The sequence below is a fragment of the Pristiophorus japonicus genome, chromosome 9 (assembly GCF_044704955.1).
Source record: "Pristiophorus japonicus isolate sPriJap1 chromosome 9, sPriJap1.hap1, whole genome shotgun sequence".
NCBI lineage: Eukaryota > Metazoa > Chordata > Chondrichthyes > Pristiophoridae > Pristiophorus > Pristiophorus japonicus.
In genome coordinates, this window is record NC_091985.1 from 4857639 (window position 1) to 4879285 (window position 21647).

Consider the following 21647-nt stretch of genomic DNA (forward strand, 5'->3'; position numbering starts at 1 on the left):
CCATTCCCTTAATTCCTTTGGTTAACAACAATCTCCGATTTAAAATTAATTGATCGAGCATCCATCGCCGTTCGCGGACGAGAGTTCCAAACTTCTACCACTCTTTGTATGTAGAAGCGTTTCCTCATTTCACTCCTGAAAGGTCTGGCTCTAATTTTTTAGACTCCCCACCCAGCGGAGATCGTTTCTCTCTACCTACTCTCACTGTTCCCGACATTGACTGCTCAGCTTCTGTCAGTTCTTCCTCGTCCTTGATCGCCTCCTTATCCTTTACCATTCCCTGTAGCTACTGCTCCTCCAGAATCCCACATGTACCGCTTTCAACATTATGCACTGTGCATGATGTCGGATACACAACTGTTTTCCCACTCTCCCTGGGATACACCGTATCGAAAAGTGGCCCCCCGCACAACATCAGAACCACTGAGCACAGGGGACACCTGCTCTGTGACCCTCTTGTGCTCGGATGTGCTGGGGGGTAATGTAGATTAGAGATGCTTCGATCTACATTCCAGGCGAGTAACCCCCCCCCCACCTCGGAGAACGAGCCAGGGATCAGAGATCTGTGCCGGGCGGCAGCACACACAGGTGCGAGCGGATTGCCTGCCTGTTATCACCATCATCGGCAGTCCCTCGGAATCGAGGAAGACTTGCTTCCACTCTAAAAGTGAGTTCTCAGGTGGCTGAACAGTCCAATACGGGTCCCTGTCACAGGTGGGACAGATAGTGGTTGAAGGAAAGAAAGGGTGGGGAGTCTGGTTTGCCGCACGCTCCTTCCGCTGCCTGCGCTTGATTTCTGCACGCTCTCGGCGACGAGACTCGAGGTGCTCAGCGCCCTCCCGGATGCACTTCCTCCACTTAGGGCGGTCTTTGACCAGGGACTCACAGGTGTCGGTGGGGATATTGCATTTTATCAAGTTATACACAGCCCCTGATACTCAGTACCACTGCAGTCAATGTCGGGCGCTGTGTATAAGGGGCGGGCGGACCGATACTGCCCGTGCTGTGCCACCAGCGGAGACGAATTTCCAGCCCTACAGCTGTGAGCAGGTCATGGATCAGCGAGCTGAAACTCGCAGTCACTGCCTGCAGACGAGCCTGCGGGCTACTAAAGTCGAGTGCTATTGTCACTTTTACCACAGCCTGATGTTGCTCCGAGCTTCGGCTCTGGGTCCAGCAGACGGCTCCGTTTATCTGGGTTTCCCTCGGTGAGGTGTAGCTTGGCTTCACTGTGAGTTCTGTTGCTGCTGACAGACACACAGCCAGCTGTATGGGTCTTCCCGTCTTGCCTGTGTTACTGTCCCCATCATCAGAGCTAGGATTACCAAGGCTGCTTGCTGGTGAGGGGCACAGTCTGAGGGAGTTAAGATTTCATAGCACGCTTCACATTCCATTGTGGGCAAATGAAAATTCCACTGGTTTGCTTTGCAAAGATCAAAGAAAGAAAGACTTGCATTTATATAGCGCCTTTCACGACCACTAGACGTCCCAAAGCGCTTTACAGCCAATAAAGTACTTTTGGAAGTATAGTCACTGTTGTAATGTGGGAAACGCGGCAGCCAATTTGCGCACAGCAAGCTCCAACAGACAGCAATGTGATAATGACCACATAATCGGGTTTTTTTTTTTTTTTAAAAGTGCTGTTGATTGAGCGATAAATATTGGCCAGGATACAGAGTATAATGTCCATGCTCTTCTTCAAAATGATGCCATAGGATCGTTGACATCCACCTGAAAGACGGCCCCCTCCAACAGTGCAGCAAATCCCTCAGTACCTCACTGGAGTGTCAGCCTCGAGTTTGTGCTCCAGTATCTGGAGTGGGACATGAACCCACAACCTTCTGGCTCAGAGGCGAGAGTGCTGCCCACTGAGCCACAGCCGACACAGATGGAGCATGATGGCAGGTGTCCACTTGGGTCATATACCCAGCCAAGAGCCAAGGAGCAGCGATGTTCAGATCAGCAACCACTGTCAGAACTTCCTGTGCAGGATGAAAAAAGCCCAAGATATGAAAGTGTAGTGGACACTATTAAACATCGCACGTTGGGGGGAGATGAGACCAGAGGTGCACACACCCAGTGTGCAGCCTCATCATCTTCACTCCCTATGTACGGGAAGAAGATTGGGAAGCTACACTAGTGTGTGTCCCAATTTACCAGACGTGCGGGAGTATCTGATGCTCTGTACAAAATTTACCCTTTAGTTTTACTTTAGTGGTCCAGATAGAAAGAGTTAACACTGTTTTATTCATTCAAGGCTCAACCATCATCTGATAGCAAAACCCATGGGCCATCGTAAGAGCATAAGAAGTCGGCCATTCGGACCCTCGAGCCTGCTCCGCCATTCAATGAGATCATGGCTGAACTTCGACCTCATTCCCGCCTGATCCCCATATCCCTGGATTCCCCGAGAATAAAAAATCTATCGCTCTCAGCCGTGAATAGACTCAATGACTCAGCCTCCACAGCCCTCTGGAGCAGAGAATTCCAAAGATTCACCCCCCTCTGAGTGAATAAATTCCTCCTCATCTCAGTCCTAAATGGCTGACCCCTTATCCTGAGACTGTGACCCCTGGTTCTAGACTCCCCAGCCCGGGGGAAACATCCTCCCTGCATCTACCCTCAGAATCTTGTATGTGTTAATGAGATCATCTCTCATTTCTTCTAAACGCCAGAGAGTATCGGCCCATTCTACACAATCTCTCCTCATACGACAACCCTCTCATAACCCAATCAGTCTGGTGAACCTCCACAACACCACCTCCAAGGCAAGTATATCCTTCCTTGGATAGGGAGACCAAAGCTGTGCACAGTACTCCAGGTATGGTCTCACCAAGGCCCTGTACAATTGTAGCAAGACTTCCTTACTCCTATACACCAACCCCTTGCAATAAAGGATGTGTTGTTTGCCTTCCTTATTGCTTGCTGTACCTGCATGCTAACTTTGTTTCCTGTACTAGGACACCCAAATCTCTCTGAACACCAAACTTTAATAGTTTCTCACCATTTAAAAAATATTCTGTTTTTCTATTCTTCCGGCCAAAGTGAATAACCTCACATTTCCCCACATTATACTCCATCTGCCACCTTACTGCCCACTCACTCAGTCTGTCTATATCCCTTTGCACGCTCTTTGCGTCCTCCTCACAGCTTACTGTCCCACCCAGCTTTGTATCATCAGCAAACTTGGATACATTACACTCAGTCCCTTCATCTATAATGTAGGGCATCGGATACTTTGTGGGTAGATGGAAGAGTTTTATCTTTACAAAATTAGTCAAACTGCTTCATTCAATCCTGAAGGCTCCGATTGGGCCGGAACAGAGCCTGCTTTTTGTGAAGATGCAACGAGCATATTGCAGCGTGAGCTCAACATTCAGGTCACTGCATCAACATTACACTGTCCGAGGGTTCAGGGCAGAGGAGAGGCGGGAGTTCGCTGTGCGTGGAGCGGCCTATAAAGACCCAGCTTGTGCAGCTGCAGCGGGGAGAGAAGGCAAAAAGGAAGTAGAAATAAATCAAAGGGTGACGTTTCAGCCAAAGGGGTAAGTGATTGGTGAGTAGTTTTTCTCTTTTTCTTTTCAATATCAGTAAGGAACCTTTAGCATTGCTGTTGCCAAATTAAGTAAATCTAAGGGTTAATTCATGGCAAGAGAGCTCGGACACGTGTTATGCTCCTCCTGTACTATGTGGGAAGTCAGGGACGCTTCCGGTGTCCCTGACGACTAGGTGTGCGGGAAATGTATCCGCCTGCAGCTCCTGACAGACCGGAGCTGGAGCTGCGGATGGATTCACTCTGGAGCATCCACGATGCTGAGAATGACGTGAATAGCACGTTTAGCGAGTTGGTCACACTGCAGGTAAAGGGTCCACAGCCAGATAGGGAATGGGTGACCAACAGAAAGAGCAGTGGAAGGAAGGTAGTGCAGGAGTCCCCTGCGGTCATCCCCCTGCAAAACAGATACACCGCTTTGGGTACTGTTGAGGGGGATGACTCATCAGGGGAGGGCAGCAGCAGCCAAGTTCATGGCACCATGGGTGGCTCTGCTGCACAGGAGGGCAGGAAAAAGATTGGGAGTGCGATAGTGATAGGGGATTCAATTGTAAGGGGAATAGACAGGCGTTTCTGCGGCCACAACCGAGACTCCAGGATGGTATGTTGCCTCCCTGGTGCAAGGGTCAAGGATGTCTCGGAGCGGGTGCAGGACATTCTGAAAAGGGAGGGTGAATAGCCAGTTGTCGTGGTGCACATAGGTACCAACAATATAGGTTAAAAAAAGGGATGAGGTCCTACGAGACGAATTTAAGGAGCTAGGAGCTAAATTAAAAAGTACGACCTCAAAAGTAGTCATCTCAGGATTGCTACCAGTGCCACGTGCTAGTCAGAGTAGGAATCGCAGGATAGCGCAGATGAATACGTGGCTTGAGGAGTGGTGCAAAAGGGAGGGATTCAAATTCCTCGGGCATTGGAACCGATTCTGGGGGAGGTGGGACCAGTACAAACCGGACAGTCTGCACCTGGGCAGGACTGGAACCAATGTCCTAGGGGGAGTGTTTGCTAGTGCTGTTGGGGAGGGGTTAAACTAATATGGTCGGGTGATGGGAACCTATGCAGGGAGACAGAGGGAAATAAAATGGAGGCAGAAGCAAAGGATAGAAAGGAGATGAGTAAAAGTGGAGGGCAGAGAAACCCAAGGCAAAAAACAAAAAGGGCCACATTACAGAAACATTCTAAAGGGGCAAAGTTTGTTAAAAAGACAAGCCTGAAGATTCTGTTCGGAATAAGGTGGAAGAATTAACTGCACAGACTGCAGTTAACGGATATGATGCAATTGGCATCACGGAGACATGGCTCCAGGGTGACCAAGGCTGGGAACTCAACATCCAGGGGTATGCAACATTCAGGAAGGATAGGCAGAGAGGAAAAGGAGGCAGGGTGGTGTTGCTGGTTAAAGAGGAAATTAATGCAATAGTAAGGAGGGACATTAGCTTGGATGATGTGGAATCTGTATGGGTGGAGCTGCGGAATACCAAAGGGCAGAAAACGCTAGTGGGAGTTGTGTACAGACCACAAACAGTAGTAGTGAGGTTGGGGACAGCATCAAACAAGAAATAAGGGATGTGTGCAATAAAGGTACAGCAGTTATCATGGGCGACTTTAATCGACATGTTGATTGGGCTACCCAAACTGGTACCAATGCGGTGGAGGAGGATTTCCTGGAGTGTATTAGGGATGGTTTTCTAGACCAATATGTCGAGGAACCAACTAGAGAGCTGACCATCCTCGACTGGGTGATGTGTAATGAGAAGGGACTAATTAGCAATCTTGTTGTGCGAGGCCCCTTGGGGAAGAGTGACCATAATATGGTGGAATTCTTTATTAAGATGGAGAGTGACACAGTTAATTCGGAAACTAGGGTCCTGAACTTAAGGAAAGGTAACTTCGATGGTTTGAGGCGTGAATTGGCTAGAATAGACTGGCAAATGATACTTAAAGGGTTGACAGTGGATAGGCAATGGCAAACATTTAAAGATCACATGGATGAACTTCAGTAATTGTACATCCCTGTCTGGAGTAAAATTAAAACAGTGAAGGTAGCTCAACCGTGGCTAACAAGGGAAATTAAGGATAGTGTTAAAACCAAGGAAGAACCTTATAAATTGGCTAGAAAAAGCAACAAACCTGAGGACTGAGAGAAATTTAGAATTCAACAGAGGATGACTAAGGGATTAATTAAGAGGGGGAAAACAGAGTACGAGAGGAAGCTTGCAGGGAACATAAAAACTGACTGCAAAACCTTCTATAAATATGTGAAGAGAAAAAGATTAGTGAAGACAAACGTAGGTCCCTTGCAGTCGGATTCAGGTGAATTTATAATGGGGAACAAAGAAATGGCAGACCAATTGAACAAATACTTGGGTCTGTCTTCACGAAGGAAGATACAAATAACTTTCCGGAAGTACTAGGGGACAGTGGGTCTAGTGAGGAGGAGGAACTGAAGGATATCCTTATTAGGCGGGAAATTGTATTAGGGAAATTGATGGGATTGAAGGCCGATAAATCCCCGGGGCCTGATAGTCGTCTGCATCCCTGAGTACTTAAGGACGTGGCCCGAGAAATAGTTGATGCATTAGTGATCATTTTCCAACAGTCTATCGACTCTGGATCAGTTCCTGTGGACTGGAGGGTAGCTAATATAACACCACTTTTTAAAAAGGAGGGAGAGAGAAAACAGATAATTATAGACCGGTTAGCCTGACATCAGTAGTGGGGAAAATGTTGGAATCAATCATTAAAGATGAAATAGCAGTGCATTTGGAAAGCAGTGACAGGATCGGTCCCAGTCAGCATGGATTTATGAAAGGGAAATCATGCTTGACGAATCTTCTGGAATTTTTTGAGGATGTAACTAGCAGAGTGGACAAGGGAGAACCAGTGGTTGTGGTGTATTTGGACTTTCAAGAGGCTTTTGACAAGGTCCCACACAAGAGATTTGTGTGCAAAATCAAAGCGCATGGTATTGGGAATAATGTACTGACATGGATAGAGAACTGGTTGGCAGACAGGAAGCAGAGAGTCAGGATAAACAGGTCCTTTTCAGAATGGCAGGCAGTGACTAGTGGAGTGCCGCAGGGCTCAGTGCTGGGACCCCAGCTCTTTACAATATACATTAACGATTTAGATGAAGGAATTGAGTGTAATATCTCCAAGTTTGCAGATGAGACTAAGCTGGGTGGCAGTGTGAGTTGTGAGGAGGACGCTAAGAGGCTGCAGGGTGACTTGGACAGGTTAGGTGAGTGGGCAAATGCATGGCAGATGCAGTATAATGTGGATAAATGTGAGGTTATCCACTTTGGGGGCAAAAACACAAAGGCAGAATATTATCTGAATGGCGGCAGATTCGGAAAAGGGGAGGTGCAACGAGACCTGGGTGTCATGGTACATCAGTCATTGAAGGTTGGCATGCAGGTACAGCAGGCGGTGAAGAAGGCAAATGGCCTTCATAGCTAGGGGATTTGAGTATAGGACCAGGGAGGTCTTACTGCAGTTATACAGGGCTTTAGGTGAGGCCTCACCTGGAATATTTTGTCCAGTTTTGGTCTCCTAATCTGAGGAAGGATGTTCTTGCTATTGAGGGAGTGCAGCGAAGGTTCACCAGACTGATTCCAGGGATGGCTGGACTGTCATATGAGGAGAGACTGGATCAACTGGGCCTTTATTCACTGGAGTTTAGAAGGATGAGAGGGGATCTCATAGAAACGTATAAGATTCTGACGGGACTGGACAGGTTAGATGCGGGAAGAATGTTCCCAATGTTGGGGAAGTCCAGAACCAGGGACATAGTCTTAGGATAAGGGGTAGGCCATTTAGGACTGAGATGAGGAGAAACTTCTTCACTCAGAGAGTTGTTAACCTGTGGAATTCCCTGCCGCAGAGAGTTGTTGATGCAGTTCACTAGATTTATTCAAGAGGGAGTTAGATATGGCCCTTACGGCTAAGGGGATCAAGGGGTATGGAGAGAAAGCAGGAAAGGGGTACTGAGGTGAATGATCAGCCATGATCTTATTGAATGGTGGTGCAGGCTCGAAGGGCCGAATGGCCTACTCCTGCACCTAATTTCTATGTTTCTATGTTTCCTCATGTAACCAGGGCTCAGCTTTCAGTCAACCGGCCATTTGTTAAGTTGACATTTGTCGCTTCCGATTGTGGATGGAAACACCACTGCAACACCTCACATACTTTCACAGTGCACTTCACATCTGTCACCCACAAAGGCTTAGACACCGATCCCTTTCCACATTCACACTCTGAGCAAGATACACTTGTTAACTTCTGAAAGCTGCAAAAGCTTCAGCATCATCAGCCTTCCCTTCACAGGAAACTTATGGTCTTATTCTCCAGGCCATGTACGGAGTGCAGCGGGCGGTGTCAGAGCCTGGGGCTGACTACACACTTCCACTGGAAGTGCTGATATTCTCACGTAATCTACAATGAATCATAATGTTTGATCATACTCTGTGGTGGCCCTTTCTTGCACACTTGTTTCAGAAACAGTCCAACTTCCTGCACTCAGCAAGTGCAGTGGTTCTACTGCTGAAGACTGATCCACAGGCCTCAACGACTGATCCAGACAACACCAGTTCAAATCTAACCGTGGCACTTTGAGAATTTGAATTCATGTTAAAAAGTAAATGTGGTATCAGTAAAAGTGACCATAAAGATAGTGGATTGTCACAAAAAACCCACCTGGTTCATTATACTCATTACACTGTAACTTAGAAGAATGAAAGGGGATCTCATAGAAACATACAATATTCTGACGGGACAGGACAGGTTAGATGCAGGAAGAATGTTCCCGATGTTGGGGAAGTTCAGAACCAGGGGTCACAGTCTAAGAGTAAAGGGTAAGCCACTTAGGACTGAGATGAGGAGAAACTTTTTCACCCAGAGAGTTGTGAACCTGTGGAATTCTCTACGGCTAAAGGGATCAGGGGGATATGGAGAGAGAGCAGGAATGGGGTACTGAAGTTGCATGATCAGCCATGATCATATTGAATGGCGGTGCAGGCTCAAAGGGCCGAATGGCCTATCCTGCACCTATTTTCTATGTCTATGTTTTCTATTAATGTGCTTTCGGGAAGAAAGCCTGCCACTCTTACCCGGTCTGGCTCCCATGTGACTCCAGACCCACAGCAACATGGTTAACTCTTAAGTTCTGTTTGAAGTGCAGTTGTACCACAAGGATGCGGCCCATCACCACCTCATGGGCAACTAGGGGTGGGCAACAATTGTCGGTCTTGCCACTGATGCTCGAGAACAAATACACGGTCTGGCCTATACGTGACTCCAGTCCCACACCCAGTTGGTTGACTCTGAAGTGGCCTCACAAGACACTCAAGTTGCACCAAACCGCTACAGGGCTCACATTGGACTGCATGAAGACAAGGCGGCCTACCATCACAGTCTCAGGACAACTGGGGATGGGCAATAAATGCCAACATCCTGAGAATGAATTGCAACAAGGTACATCATTCTAACTTTGCATGGGTCACTGCAATGATCAGAGTTTGAATATTGCCGTCAATTCAGGCCCACTGCCTGCATAAAGTAATTGCTACAATGGAGTAGAGCACCAGGGACAATTTGGGGGTTCAGGGGTCTCGGCTATAAATGACCCACAGACCTGGAGTTGTTTCGATTAGAAAAGCGAAGACTTCGGAGAGACACAGGGCCCAGATCATTTACCCTGCTGAGTGGAGTAAATCATGACGATGGATACAACTTTGTGACTTGGACAGAGAGATAAAGGATGTCAGCTTAAAGTTACAACAACATGTGGCCCTTTGTACCCGTGCTGTTTCAGTGAAAGTCCTGTCCCCTTTAGTCCCATTTCCTGGCCCTTTCTCCACTCAGTAGAGTGTGCATGGGCTGCGGAACCAGAATGCGTGGGCAGAGTCCATGTTATTTATACGCACTTCCAGAAGGCATTCGATAAGGTATCCCATAAAAGACAGTTAGCTCAAGTTGAAGCTCATGATATTGAGCACGAATGATTGACCTAGTTCGGAAATTGGCTGAGTGGCAGGAGACAGAGAGTAGGGATAATGAGTAGGGACTCGAATTGGCAGGATGTGACTCGTGATGCCCCGCAGGTGCCTCAACTAGTCACAGTATTTATTAATGTCTGAGATGATGGGATAGAAAGCCACATATCCACGTCTGCTGATGACACAAAGATAGGCAGCAGAGTAGATCAAAGCATAAGATTACTAAGGATTATCTATAGATTGGTGAACGGCCAAAACTCTGACAAATGGATTTCAATTCAGGCAAATGTGAGGTCATCCAACTTTGGAGCTAAAAGGGATAGGGCAGGGTACATTCTAAATAGGAAAAGCTAAAAACACGGGAGGCCCAGAGAGGCTTGTGGGTCCAGTTACATCGATCATTAAAACGTCAGGAACAGGGTCAGAACATAATCAAAAAAGGCTGATGGAATGCTGGCCTTTATATCGAGAGGACTGGAATACAAGGGGGCAGAAGTTATGCTGCAGCTGTACAAAGCCCTGGTTAGACCACACCTGGAGCACTGTGAGCAGTTTTGGGCACCACACCTTAGGGAGGGTATATTGGCCTGGGAGGGTGTGCAGCGTAGGTTTACCAGAATGGTACCCGGACTTCAAGGGTTAAGTTATGAGGAGAGATTACACAAATTAGGGATGTATTCCCTGGAATGTAGAAGGTTAAGGGGTGATCCGATCAAGGTTTTCAGGATATTATGGGAGACAGAGAGGGTAGATAGAGAGACACTATTCCCGCTGGTTGGAGAGTCCAGGACTAGGGACAGAGTCGAAACATTAGAGCCAGACCTTTCAGGAGTGAAATTAAGAAACACTTCTGCACACACAGGGTGGTAGAAATTTGGAACTCTCGTCCGCAAACAGCAATTGATGCTGGATCAATTGTTAATTTTAAATCTGAGATTGATAGCTTTTTTGTTAACCAGAGGTATTAAGGGATATGGGCCAAAGACGGGTATGTGGAGTTAGGTCACAGATCAGCCATGGTCTCACTGAATGGAGGAACAGGTTTGGAGGGTTAAATGGATGGATAGAGATCAGGATAAGGGAGCGTGTACACGGGCTGTGGGAGGGGAGCGTGTACACGGGCTGTGGGAGGGGAGCGTGTACACGGGCTGTGGGAGGGGAGCGTGTACACGGGCTGTGGGAGGGGAGCGTGTACACGGGCTGTGGGAGGGGAGCGTGTACACGGGCTGTGGGAGGGGAGCGTGTACACGGGCTGTGGGAGGGGAGCGTGTACACGGGCTGTGGGAGGGGAGCGTGTACACGGGCTGTGGGAGGGGAGCGTGTACACGGGCTGTGGGAGGGGAGCGTGTACACGGGCTGTGGGAGGGGAGCGTGTACACGGGCTGTGGGAGGGGAGCGTGTACACGGGCTGTGGGAGGGGAGCGTGTACACGGGCTGTGGGAGGGGAGCGTGTACACGGGCTGTGGGAGGGGAGCGTGTACACGGGCTGTGGGAGGGGAGCGTGTACACGGGCTGTGGGAGGGGAGCGTGTACACGGGCTGTGGGAGGGGAGCGTGTACACGGGCTGTGGGAGGGGAGCGTGTACACGGGCTGTGGGAGGGGAGCGTGTACACGGGCTGTGGGAGGGGAGCGTGTACACGGGCTGTGGGAGGGGAGCGTGTACACGGGCTGTGGGAGGGGAGCGTGTACACGGGCTGTGGGAGGGGAGCGTGTACACGGGCTGTGGGAGGGGAGCGTGTACACGGGCTGTGGGAGGGGAGCGTGTACACGGGCTGTGGGAGGGGAGCGTGTACACGGGCTGTGGGAGGGGAGCGTGTACACGGGCTGTGGGAGGGGAGCGTGTACACGGGCTGTGGGAGGGGAGCGTGTACACGGGCTGTGGGAGGGGAGCGTGTACACGGGCTGTGGGAGGGGAGCGTGTACACGGGCTGTGGGAGGGGAGCGTGTACACGGGCTGTGGGAGGGGAGCGTGTACACGGGCTGTGGGAGGGGAGCGTGTACACGGGCTGTGGGAGGGGAGCGTGTACACGGGCTGTGGGAGGGGAGCGTGTACACGGGCTGTGGGAGAATACAACTGTTTTTAAAATGAAAGGAAAGGATTGTCCTGTGCTTACTAAATGAATGTGTGCAGAGAGATGACCAGCAGGACTGTGACTATCCCTGTACCTTGCCACAGGATAGTTACTGACCAGTGCTATCGATAAATCGCATGACATAGAAACTGCTGCACAGAAACAGGCCCCGAGGCCCAAGGTGGTGATACTCCACAAAACCTCGTTCCACTCTAATTACAGCTTCCCACCCTGCCTCCGTATCCTGGTATTCCCTCTCCCTCGGGGATACATCAATCCCACCCTTAAATCAATGCCACCAGCTTCAACCACTCTGTGTGGCAGCGAGTCCCACTTTCTCACCACGCGCTCGGAAAACAGATTGCTGCTAAATTCTTCAGTTGATTTGTCAGTGATTGTCTTATATTCATGGCCCCATGTTCTGGACTCAACCACAAATGGGAACAATCTCCCCACATCCACCCAATCGAACCCCTTCATCATAAGAAATAGGAGCAGGAGTAGGCCACAGGGCCCCTCGGGCCTGCTCCGCCATTCAATAAGATCATGGCTGATCCGATCATGGACTCAGCTCCACTTCCCTGCCTGCTCCCCATAACCCTTTATCGGTTAAGAAACTGTCTATCTCTGTCTTAAATTTATTCAATATCCCAGCTTCCACAGCTCTCTGAGGCAGCGAATTCCACAGATTTACAACCCTCTGAGAAAAGAAATTTCTCCTCATCTCAGTTTTAAATGGGCGGCCCCTTATTCTAAGATCATGCCCCCTAGTTCTAGTCTCCCCCATCAGTGAAAACATCCTCTCTGCATCCACCTTGTCAAGACCCTCATAATCTTATACATTTCGATAAGATCACCTCTCATTCTTCTGAATTCCAATGAGTAGAGGCCCAGCCAACTCAACCTTTCCTCATAAGTCAATCCCCTCATCTCCGGAATCAACCGAGTGAACCTTCTCTGAACTGCCTCCAAAGCAAGTATATCCTTTCGTAAATATGGAAGCCAAAACTGCACGCAGTATTCCAGGTGTGGCCTCACCAATACCCTATATAACTGTAGCAAGACTTCCCTGGTTTTATACTCCATCCCCTTTGCAATAAAGGTCAAGATAACATTGGCCTTCCTGATCACTTGCTGTACCTGCATACTATCCTTTTGTGTTTCATGCACAAGTACCCCCAGGTCCCTCTGTACTGCGGCATTTTGCAATCTTTCTCCATTTAAATAATAACTTGCTCTTTCATTTTTCTGCCAAAGTTCATAACCTCACACTTTCCAACATTACACTCCATCTGCCAAATTTTTGCCCACTCACTTAGCCTGTCTATGTCCTTCTGCAGATTTTGTGTGTCCTCCTCACACTTTGCTTTTCCTCTCATCTTTGTATCATCGTTACACTCAGTCCCTTCTTCCAAGTCATCAATATAGATTGTAAATAGTTGGGGTCCCAGCACTGATCCCTGCAGCACCCCACTAGTTACTGATTGCCAACCAGAGAATGAACTGTTTATCCCGACTCTCTGTTTTCTGTTCGTTAGCCAATCCTCTATCCATGCTAATATATTACTCCCAACCCCCTGAACTTTTATTTTGTGCAGTAACCTTTTATGTGTCACCCTGTCAAATGCCTTCTGGAAATCCAAATACATCACATCCACTGGTTCCCCTTTATCCACCCTATTAGTTGCATCCTCAAAAGAACTCCAGCAAATTTGTCAAACATGACTTCCCCTTCATAAATCCATGCTGACTCTGCCTGACCGAATTTTGCTTTTCCAAATGTCCTGCTACTGTTTCTTTAATAATGGACTCCAACATTTTCCCAACCACAGATGTTAGGCTAACTGGTCTATAGTTTCCTGCTTTTTGTCTGCCTCCTTTTTTAAATCGGGGCATTACATTTGCAGCTTTCCAATCATTTTAAAGACCTCAGTCAGGTCTTCTCTTTTGCAGAAAAGTGTGTCCCTGCCAGCTCAATCTTTCCCGAACGTTGCCTTGTAAATCTTTGCACTAAAATCAACAGATGAACCTTACCCGGATTTCCGTGGTGTTGGTGCATTTGACGAGTTTGAAGTTTTTGCCGAGGTTGATACTGGTGTTGCTGCAGAAACAAACTTTAAGGATCTTGGTAACAGCTCCGTCCATGGACTTCTCGGAGTTAATGCACAGGGCGTGCGTGGTGGCATCGACCCACATTTCCAGGGGGTTCTGGTCACCCGTCATCTTACAGAGCGCCGGCTCGGTGGGACCACACCATCACTAATCTGGCAAAGAAAGATTCTTCGATATTAAAATAAAGCTCATTTTGAAAACAGAATTCTTCAGTGAACAAACACAGAGCCTTCAGCATCTTGTAACAACAGTGTTTATGGAGTTTTGGGAGCAAGTCCCATCCTTGCCCTCGATGTATGCAGCACAGGAACAGGAAGAGGCCATACTGTTCCTCAAGCCTGTTCCGCCATTCAATTAGATCACGGCTGATCTGTATCTCAACTCCATCTACCCGTCTTTGATCCAAATCCCTCAATCACCTCACCCAACAAAAATCTGCTGATCTCAGCCGTGAAAATTTCAAGTGACCCCCAGCATCCACAGCTTTTTAGGGAGTGAGTTGCAGGTTACCACTACTCGTGTGTGTGACAAGGTGCTCCCTGATTTCACCCCTGCACGGCCTAGCTCCAAGTTTCAGATACACGTACGACACAAGACAGGAGAGCCAAGAGATTGGGAAACAATTCACTTTTTAAACTTACTGGCATTACTGTGATCTGGAAAAGCACCTGGAAATTTGTTGAAAGTCCAGAAGTAAATGACCAGGAACTCCCAACTGGAGAGGAGATGTTGGCACCAATCAAGACCAACAGTGAGGAAAGTTCAAGACTATCTTCTCTGAGTGAGGTTGGCAGAACTGTAAACAGCGGTGAGATGTTGTGAGGGCCATTTATGATTGGCGACAGAGAGGCAGATCAATAAATCCACTGATCTGTGGGGAACTATATTCATTGGAAGAATGGTATACACGTTTAAACTAACACAAGATATTGCCACTCGCATTGCACGATAATCGGCAAGTCAGCACTGAGCAGTTCCCCTTTCATTACTGCCCCGACCCATTTACGTCAATCTTTGTTCATTGTGGCAGTTTTAGATTTATCCCAGTCCAATGGTGGAATTATAACCAGCACTTTGTTGTATTGACAAGGTGTGTAACCAGCTCCGACAGCACTGAATATGGAAACCTTTAAGCCTCAACTCCCACAAGCAATGCAGTAAGAATGAGGGGCCAGTTCTGCTTCCAGCTTTTCCTGACTGTTAAGAAAGGAATTTCTATAGTGCCTTTAATGACCACCAGACATCTCAAAGTGCTTTACAGCCAATGAAGTACTATTGGAGTGTAGTCACTGTTGTAATGTGGGAAATGCAGCAGCCAATTTGCGCACAGCAAGCTCCCACAAACAGCAATGTGATAATGACCAAATAATCTGTTTTTGTTATTTTGATTGAGGGATAAATATTGCCCAGGACACCAGGGATAACTCCCATGCTCTTCTTCAAAATAGTGCTGTGGGATCTTTTATGTCCACCTGAAAGAGCAGACGGGGCCTCGGTTTGACGTCTCATCCGAAAGACAGCACCTCCGACAGTGCGGGGCTCCCTCAGTACTGCACTGGAGTGTCAGCCTAGATTTATGTGCTCAAGTCCCTGACTCAGAGGCGAGAGTGCTGCTCACTGAGCCACAGCTGACTGTAACTCAGCATCCCTTTAATCGATGCTCACAATAGCCACCCCCTGACTTGCCCCACCCACGGTTGCTGGGCAGGAGCAGGAACTGGCGGCAATCTAGCAAGAGGCCAAGTTGGTGTTGGGGGGCCGTAACTGTGTCATCTGGCCACACTGACTATATATTCAAGAGGCTCCCGTCAGTTTCCAGCTGGAGATCTGACCACCAGGATTGTGGTGTGCCCAAAGATTGAAGCAGGCGGGAACTGAGCGGTAATTTGGTGTTACCGTGTGCTTGCTATTTTGCTCCCAATGCCATTTCGTTTTCAAACAGTGAGTGCATGTAAATATCTCTCTTTCCCCCCCCCCGCCCCTCTCCCCCCTGCCCTGAGAGTCTCACACAGGTGAGAAAAACATCAGTTAACATTTTTTGCAACTATAGTCTGGAAATTATGCTAAAATGTATTTTGGTTCATATCAAACTTTCTCCACTGTGTTGGCAGAGGCTGATTAAAAATGTGGTTTCATGTTATTTATGGGGTTATGTCTTTTTTTAAAAACAAGAAAGGGAAACGTTTCTATCAGAATATTCTCCGTGCTCCTACTCTGTGAGTTAACCCACTGACACCATTTGCTCTTTTTCTCCCACATCGGTGGAGGGGGGCCCAATGTGGTTACAATTTCCCCTCTGGGACCGGATCAGCCACTGTACAGTCACAGAAACACTGGAAATGGTCATGTAACCCATGCATTGGTCACCTTGGCCTGATCATAGGCACCACTGTGCATTCAATCTCCCAAGTGGGGATTAAACGAACTTATAAACCCAGTGATCTTTCTTCCCGATGCCCGAGGGTGGTTAGTGAAACTCCAGTATATCATCTTACCTGCCCCAAACCTCGCCTATTCTTTTCTGTTATATATGTAGACTATAGATATACTCTCTGTGTAGTCACTGTATAGTTGCATAAGATGGAGACTTGTCACCTGATGTACTATCAATAAGGTTTACACTGTGTATATACTATGCTGGCACCACTAGAGGGTGCAACTGGTGGAGACCGGGGTTTCCTTCCCCTGTGGCAGAGGCTGTCCACCAGAGGGCACTGCGGTGGGAGACCTGAGGGTCACCTGCATAGATGTGCAGGGCCCAGTATAAACGGCTGCCCACCATGCTGTGCCTCACTCTGGAGTTACGAATAAAGAACCAAGGTCACTACAACACATTGACTCCATGAGGCATTCATAAGCATATTACAGACATGACACTTTCCATGGTCACATTCCCAAAGCACAGGAAACATTGCATCAGCAAACATCCTCTTTGACCCTGAATTGAGCTTCAGACCCCCCTATGCCCTCCGTCAGAGATCATCTACTTCCACTTCCACAACATTGTCCACCTCTATCCTCACCTCAGCTCATCTTCCACAGAACTCCTCATCCCTGCTTTGCTCTCCTCCAGACTGGACTATTCTGATGCTCTCCTGGTCGGCCTCTGATCATCCACCCTTCATGTACTTGAGCTCGTCCAAACCTCGGCAGCCCGTGTCCTAACTCGCACCAAGTCCCGCTCACCCATCACCCCTGTGCTCGCTGACCTATATTGACTCCCAGTGCTGCAACGCCTCGATTTTAAAATGCTCATCCTTGGTTTCAAATCTCTCCTTGGCCTCGCGCCCTCCCTGTCTCTGTAACCTCCTCCAGCCGATCGACTGTCCCAGCACTCTGTTTGCTCTGAATATAGCTTCTAGCGAATCCCTCCGTATCTTCACTCCACCATTGGTGGCCGTGCCTTCAGCCATCTAGGCCCCAAGCCCTGTAATTCCCTCCTTAAATCTCGCTGCTTCTCCACCTCTCTCTCCTTCTTTAAGATACGGGTTACGGTAGCATAGTGGTCACGTTACTGGACTTGCAATCCAGAAGCCTGGAATACTAATCCGGAAACACGAGTTCAAATCCCACCACGGCAGCTGGGGAATTTAAATCTGGAACTAAAAAGCTAGTATCAGTAATAGTGACCGTGAAACTACCGATTGTTGGAAAAACCCAATTGGTTCACTAATGTCCTTTAGGGAAGGAAATCTGCCATCCTTAACCGGTCTGGGCCTATATGTGACTTCAGACCCATAAGCAATGTGATTGCCTCTTAACTGCCCTCCTGACGTGGCCCGGCAAGACACTCAGTTGTACCGAACCTCTACAATAAAGTCAGCACTGTGTAAGCACCTTCACCACACGGACTGCAGCGGTTCAAGAAGGCGGCTCACCACCACCTTCTCACGGGGCAATTAGCGATGGGCAATAAATGCACATCTCACGAACGAATAAATAAATAAAAAGATACTACTTAGAACCTACCTCCTTGACCAAGCCTTTTAATTACCCCTCCCAATATCCCCGACTTTGGCTCGGTGACCATTTCTGTCTGATTATGCTCCTGTGAAGCACAGTGGAAAGTTTCACTGAATGCACGCTGGTTTTGTGGTGGTTCCAGAGAACGCTCAATGATAAAGTAACCCTTACCTTTTCACATCAAAACATCGCAGGATGCTTCACCTCATGAATGAGATCTGTGGAAAGTGATTATCGTTATGTAGATGTGTCTGTCTATACTTATTTCTATAAAACGGAAATCCAATTCATTTAGTTCCTCTTTGAAGGTGATAACCAACTAACTCTGCATTAATTATACTTCAGTGTTCTAAATATTTAATAGTCTACGGAGGAAATAGTTACTAATCTACAGGTTCATCCAACACCTTTTCACCTTCTAACTTTATGAGCACAGAGTAAAGTAATTAACCCACTTCCGTCTGCACTGTCAAACAATTTATGCTCAAATAGCGAACAAAAGTATGTCAGCAATACTCGAATTTGCCATTGGTCAATAAGCAAGGGTCGACAGTGAATTGGCAACCCGTGGCACACTACATTCGATTTGATTTTCGATGGATTGCTCACCTACAAGCCTGTGTTTTATTTTGGTTCCACTTTGAGAGAAAGTGCAGATCAGAGGAGACAGACAGCCCAACAAGCAAGATGGCCTAATGGAGCTCGTGGCTAGCAGTATGTCAGCCGTCGCAACCTGGAGCTGCTGCAGTTCTAAACCTCCACGCAGGCAGTGGCCTCTCGGAGCAGGAGGTCGAGAGGAGCCGGAGATTGGGAGGATCCGGAGATCCAGTGGATCTATCTGCAGCAGCAACAAGAATGAGACACAAAAAGTAAAAAGATTGACATCGAAGTGTGACATCACAGCCAAACTGGTAAGTGATTGGCTGACTGGTTGGTGAGTATTTCTCTTGCTTTTTTTTAAAAAAAACTTGGGCATTGGTGTAAATTAGGAGTTGCAATTAAATTGACAAGTGATATTTATTGGTTAAAAAACAAAATTAATTAAATCAGCTGCTTGTTGAGTCGTGGCTGGGTGTGTTTTGCTAAGGTTTAGAGTTTATGGGCCCAAGTTTTGAGCCGCGCCTAGAACAGCGCAGTCCCGACCTGGACGCCCGTTTTTCGCGCCACAAAGTGCGCCTAAAAAAAACCCTCCAGATTCTCCACCTCCCTGCTGGTCCTCTGGCCCTCGGCGCAGCGCAGCACGAGCTGTAGGGGGCGGAGCCAGGTCCCTGCACTGAAAACAGTGCCGGGACCTCTGCACATGCGCGCTACAGTGGGCACGCATGTGCAGTAGCTCCAGGCGGCGAACTGTGTGGGAGGGGCCCGAAGCACGCAGCCCCTAGCCCTGGCCGAATGGCCTCACTGGGGCTGCGTGAATAAGGTTCCTCCCACGGCCAGCTCCTGCTTCCTCCCGACCCGACTCCCGCTTCCCGCCCCCGGACCGGACCCGACACCCGCTCCCCCAGCCCCCGCCCCCGGACCTGACCAGACACCCGCTCCCCCCCACGCCCCCGGACTGGATCCGACCTGACCTCCCTCCCTCCCCCCGACCTCCCTCTCCCTCCCTCCCTCCCTCCCTCCCCCCGACCCAAACCGACCTCCCTCCCACCAGCCCCCTGACCCGACCCAACGCCACCTGGTGCTGTAAATCTGGTGCTGGGGACAGGCCCTGCCCGAAGTCTCAGGCCCGGCCCGTTCAGCCTCCCTCCCCTTTCTCCTTCCCCCCCCACCCCTCCCAATCTCCTTCCCCACTGCCAATCTCCTTCCCCCCCTCTCCCCTTTATCCCCTTTATCCCCCATCCCTCCCCCTCTCTCCCTCTACCCCCCCCTCCTCCCCCTGTCAGAAACACAGACACTGACAGACAGAGAATGAGAGACACACAGACAGACAGGCAGAGGTAGAGACACTGACAGAGACACACTGGGGGGGGGGATCCCAGCACGCTGTTGGAGGGCTCCCGGTGCTGCAGTCGGTAAGTAGAAAATGTTTTATTTATTGATTTTTAAACAAAGATTATTTATTAATTTTTTTTGATTGATTTATTGGTTGATTTATTGATGTATTTATCATTTATTATTGATGATGGCTCTTTATTTGTAAAACTGAAGTGTTTAATGTTCGTAAACTTCCCTTTAAACCCCCCCCCCCCATTCCCTACGCCTGATTTGTAACCTACGCCTGATTTTCTAAAGTGTAGACAGGGTTTTTTCGAGCGTACAAAAATCTTCACTTACTCCATTCTAAGTTAGTTTGGAGTAAGTTTTCACTCACGAAACTTTGAAATCAGGCGTAAGTGGCCGCACACGCCCTCTTTTGGAAAAAAAAAATTCTGTTCCAAAGTGAAACTGTTCTCCCTGACTCGAACTGGAGCAAACTAAATGACGAGAATTCCGATTTCTAAGATACTCCGTTCTGCACCAGTTGCTCCTAAAAATCAGGAGCAAATCATGTGGAAACTTGGGGCCTATAATTGCAAGTGTAACTGGAGGGATGGCAGGGCAGCTCAGTCCCTGTGGATTGCACATCCTGTGCCATGTGGGAAGTCTCGGGCACTTAGCGCAGCCGGAACGACCACGTGTGCAGCGGGTGTTGCCAGCTGCAGCAACTCGAGCCCCGCATTTCGGAGCTAGAGCAGCGGCTATAGTCGCTGCGGTGCATCTGTGAGGCAGAGCCAGGTGGACAGCACGTTTCCAGAGGTGGTCACCCCGCAGCTTGAGAGAGTGCAGGCAGAGAGGAAGTGGGTGACCACCAGACAGAAGAGGAGGACTAGGCAGGTAGTGGGGGAGTCCCTTGAACTAAGTAATGGGGGGGGGGGGAAAAAAAAAAAAAAAAAAGAGTTCAGGAGGACAAAAATTTAATAAGTCAAAGAATAAGGAGAAGGCAATAAAGCAGGGGAACACTGGGGGAAATGATAACCAGAGCGTGACAGGAAGGGACAGAATGTATAAACATAAAAGTGAATCAGAAAGTGGGGTCAAAGCAGGAAAAAAGGGTTAAAAAAAACAAATTTAAAAGCTGTTTATCTGAATGCACGCAGCATTCGTAACAAAATAGATGAGTTGACGGCATAAATAGATACAAATGGGTATGATCTAGTGGCCGTTACAGTGACGTGGTTGCAAGGTGACCAAGGCTGGGAACTAAATATTCAGGGGTATTTGACAATTTTGAAGGATAGACAGAAAGGAAAAGTAGGTGGGATAGCTCTGTTAATAAAGGATGGGATCAGTGCGTTAGTGAGAAACGATATTGGCTCACAAGATCAAGATGTTGAATCACTTTGGGTGGAGATAAGGAATAATAAAGAGAAAAAGTCGCTGGTGGGCATAGTTTATAGGCCCCCCTAACAGTAGCTACACTGTTGGACGGAGAATAAATCAAGAAATAATGGAGGCTTGTAAAAAAGGAACGGCAATAATCATGAGAGATTTTAATCTTTATATTGATTGGACAAAGCAAATGGGCCAGGGTAGCCTTGAGGAAGAGTGCACAGAGTGAATCCGGGATAGTTTCCTTGAACAGTACATTGCAGAACCAACCAGGGAGCAGGCTATCTTATATCTAGTCCTGTGTAATGAGGCAGGATTAATAAACAATCCCCTAATAAAGGATCCTCTAGGAAAGAATGATCATAGCATGGTTGAATTTCAAATTCAGTTGGAGGGTGAAACAGTTGTATTTCTAACCAGTGTCCTAAGCTTAAATAAAGAAGACTACAAAGGTATGAAGGCAGAGTTGGCTAAAGTGGACTGGGAAAATAGATTAAAGTGTGGGACAGTTGATGAGCAGTGGCAGACAGTTAAGGAGATATTTCATAACTGTCAACAAAAATAGATCCCAATGAGAAGGAAAGGCTGTAAGAGAAGGGATAACCATCCGTGGCTAACTAAGGAAATAAGGGAAGGTATCAA

At 48.1% G+C, this 21647-nt stretch overlaps 1 protein-coding gene across 3 annotated transcripts in view; it reads right to left on the minus strand.

The window, feature by feature from the left end:
• LOC139272919 (protein-tyrosine kinase 2-beta-like) overlaps nucleotides 1-21647 on the minus strand; it is a 256360-nt gene that overhangs the window by 165405 nt on the left and 69308 nt on the right. For 2 of the 3 annotated variants that reach the window (XM_070889030.1, XM_070889028.1), the window contains exon 2: nucleotides 13656-13885. In XM_070889030.1, the coding sequence (XP_070745131.1) occupies nucleotides 13656-13844 (189 nt within the window). In that variant the 5' untranslated portion in view covers nucleotides 13845-13885. Of the gene's footprint in view, nucleotides 1-13655; nucleotides 13886-17867; nucleotides 17902-21647 lie in introns of those variants that run through there. The other variant, XM_070889029.1, reaches the window with a different exon arrangement.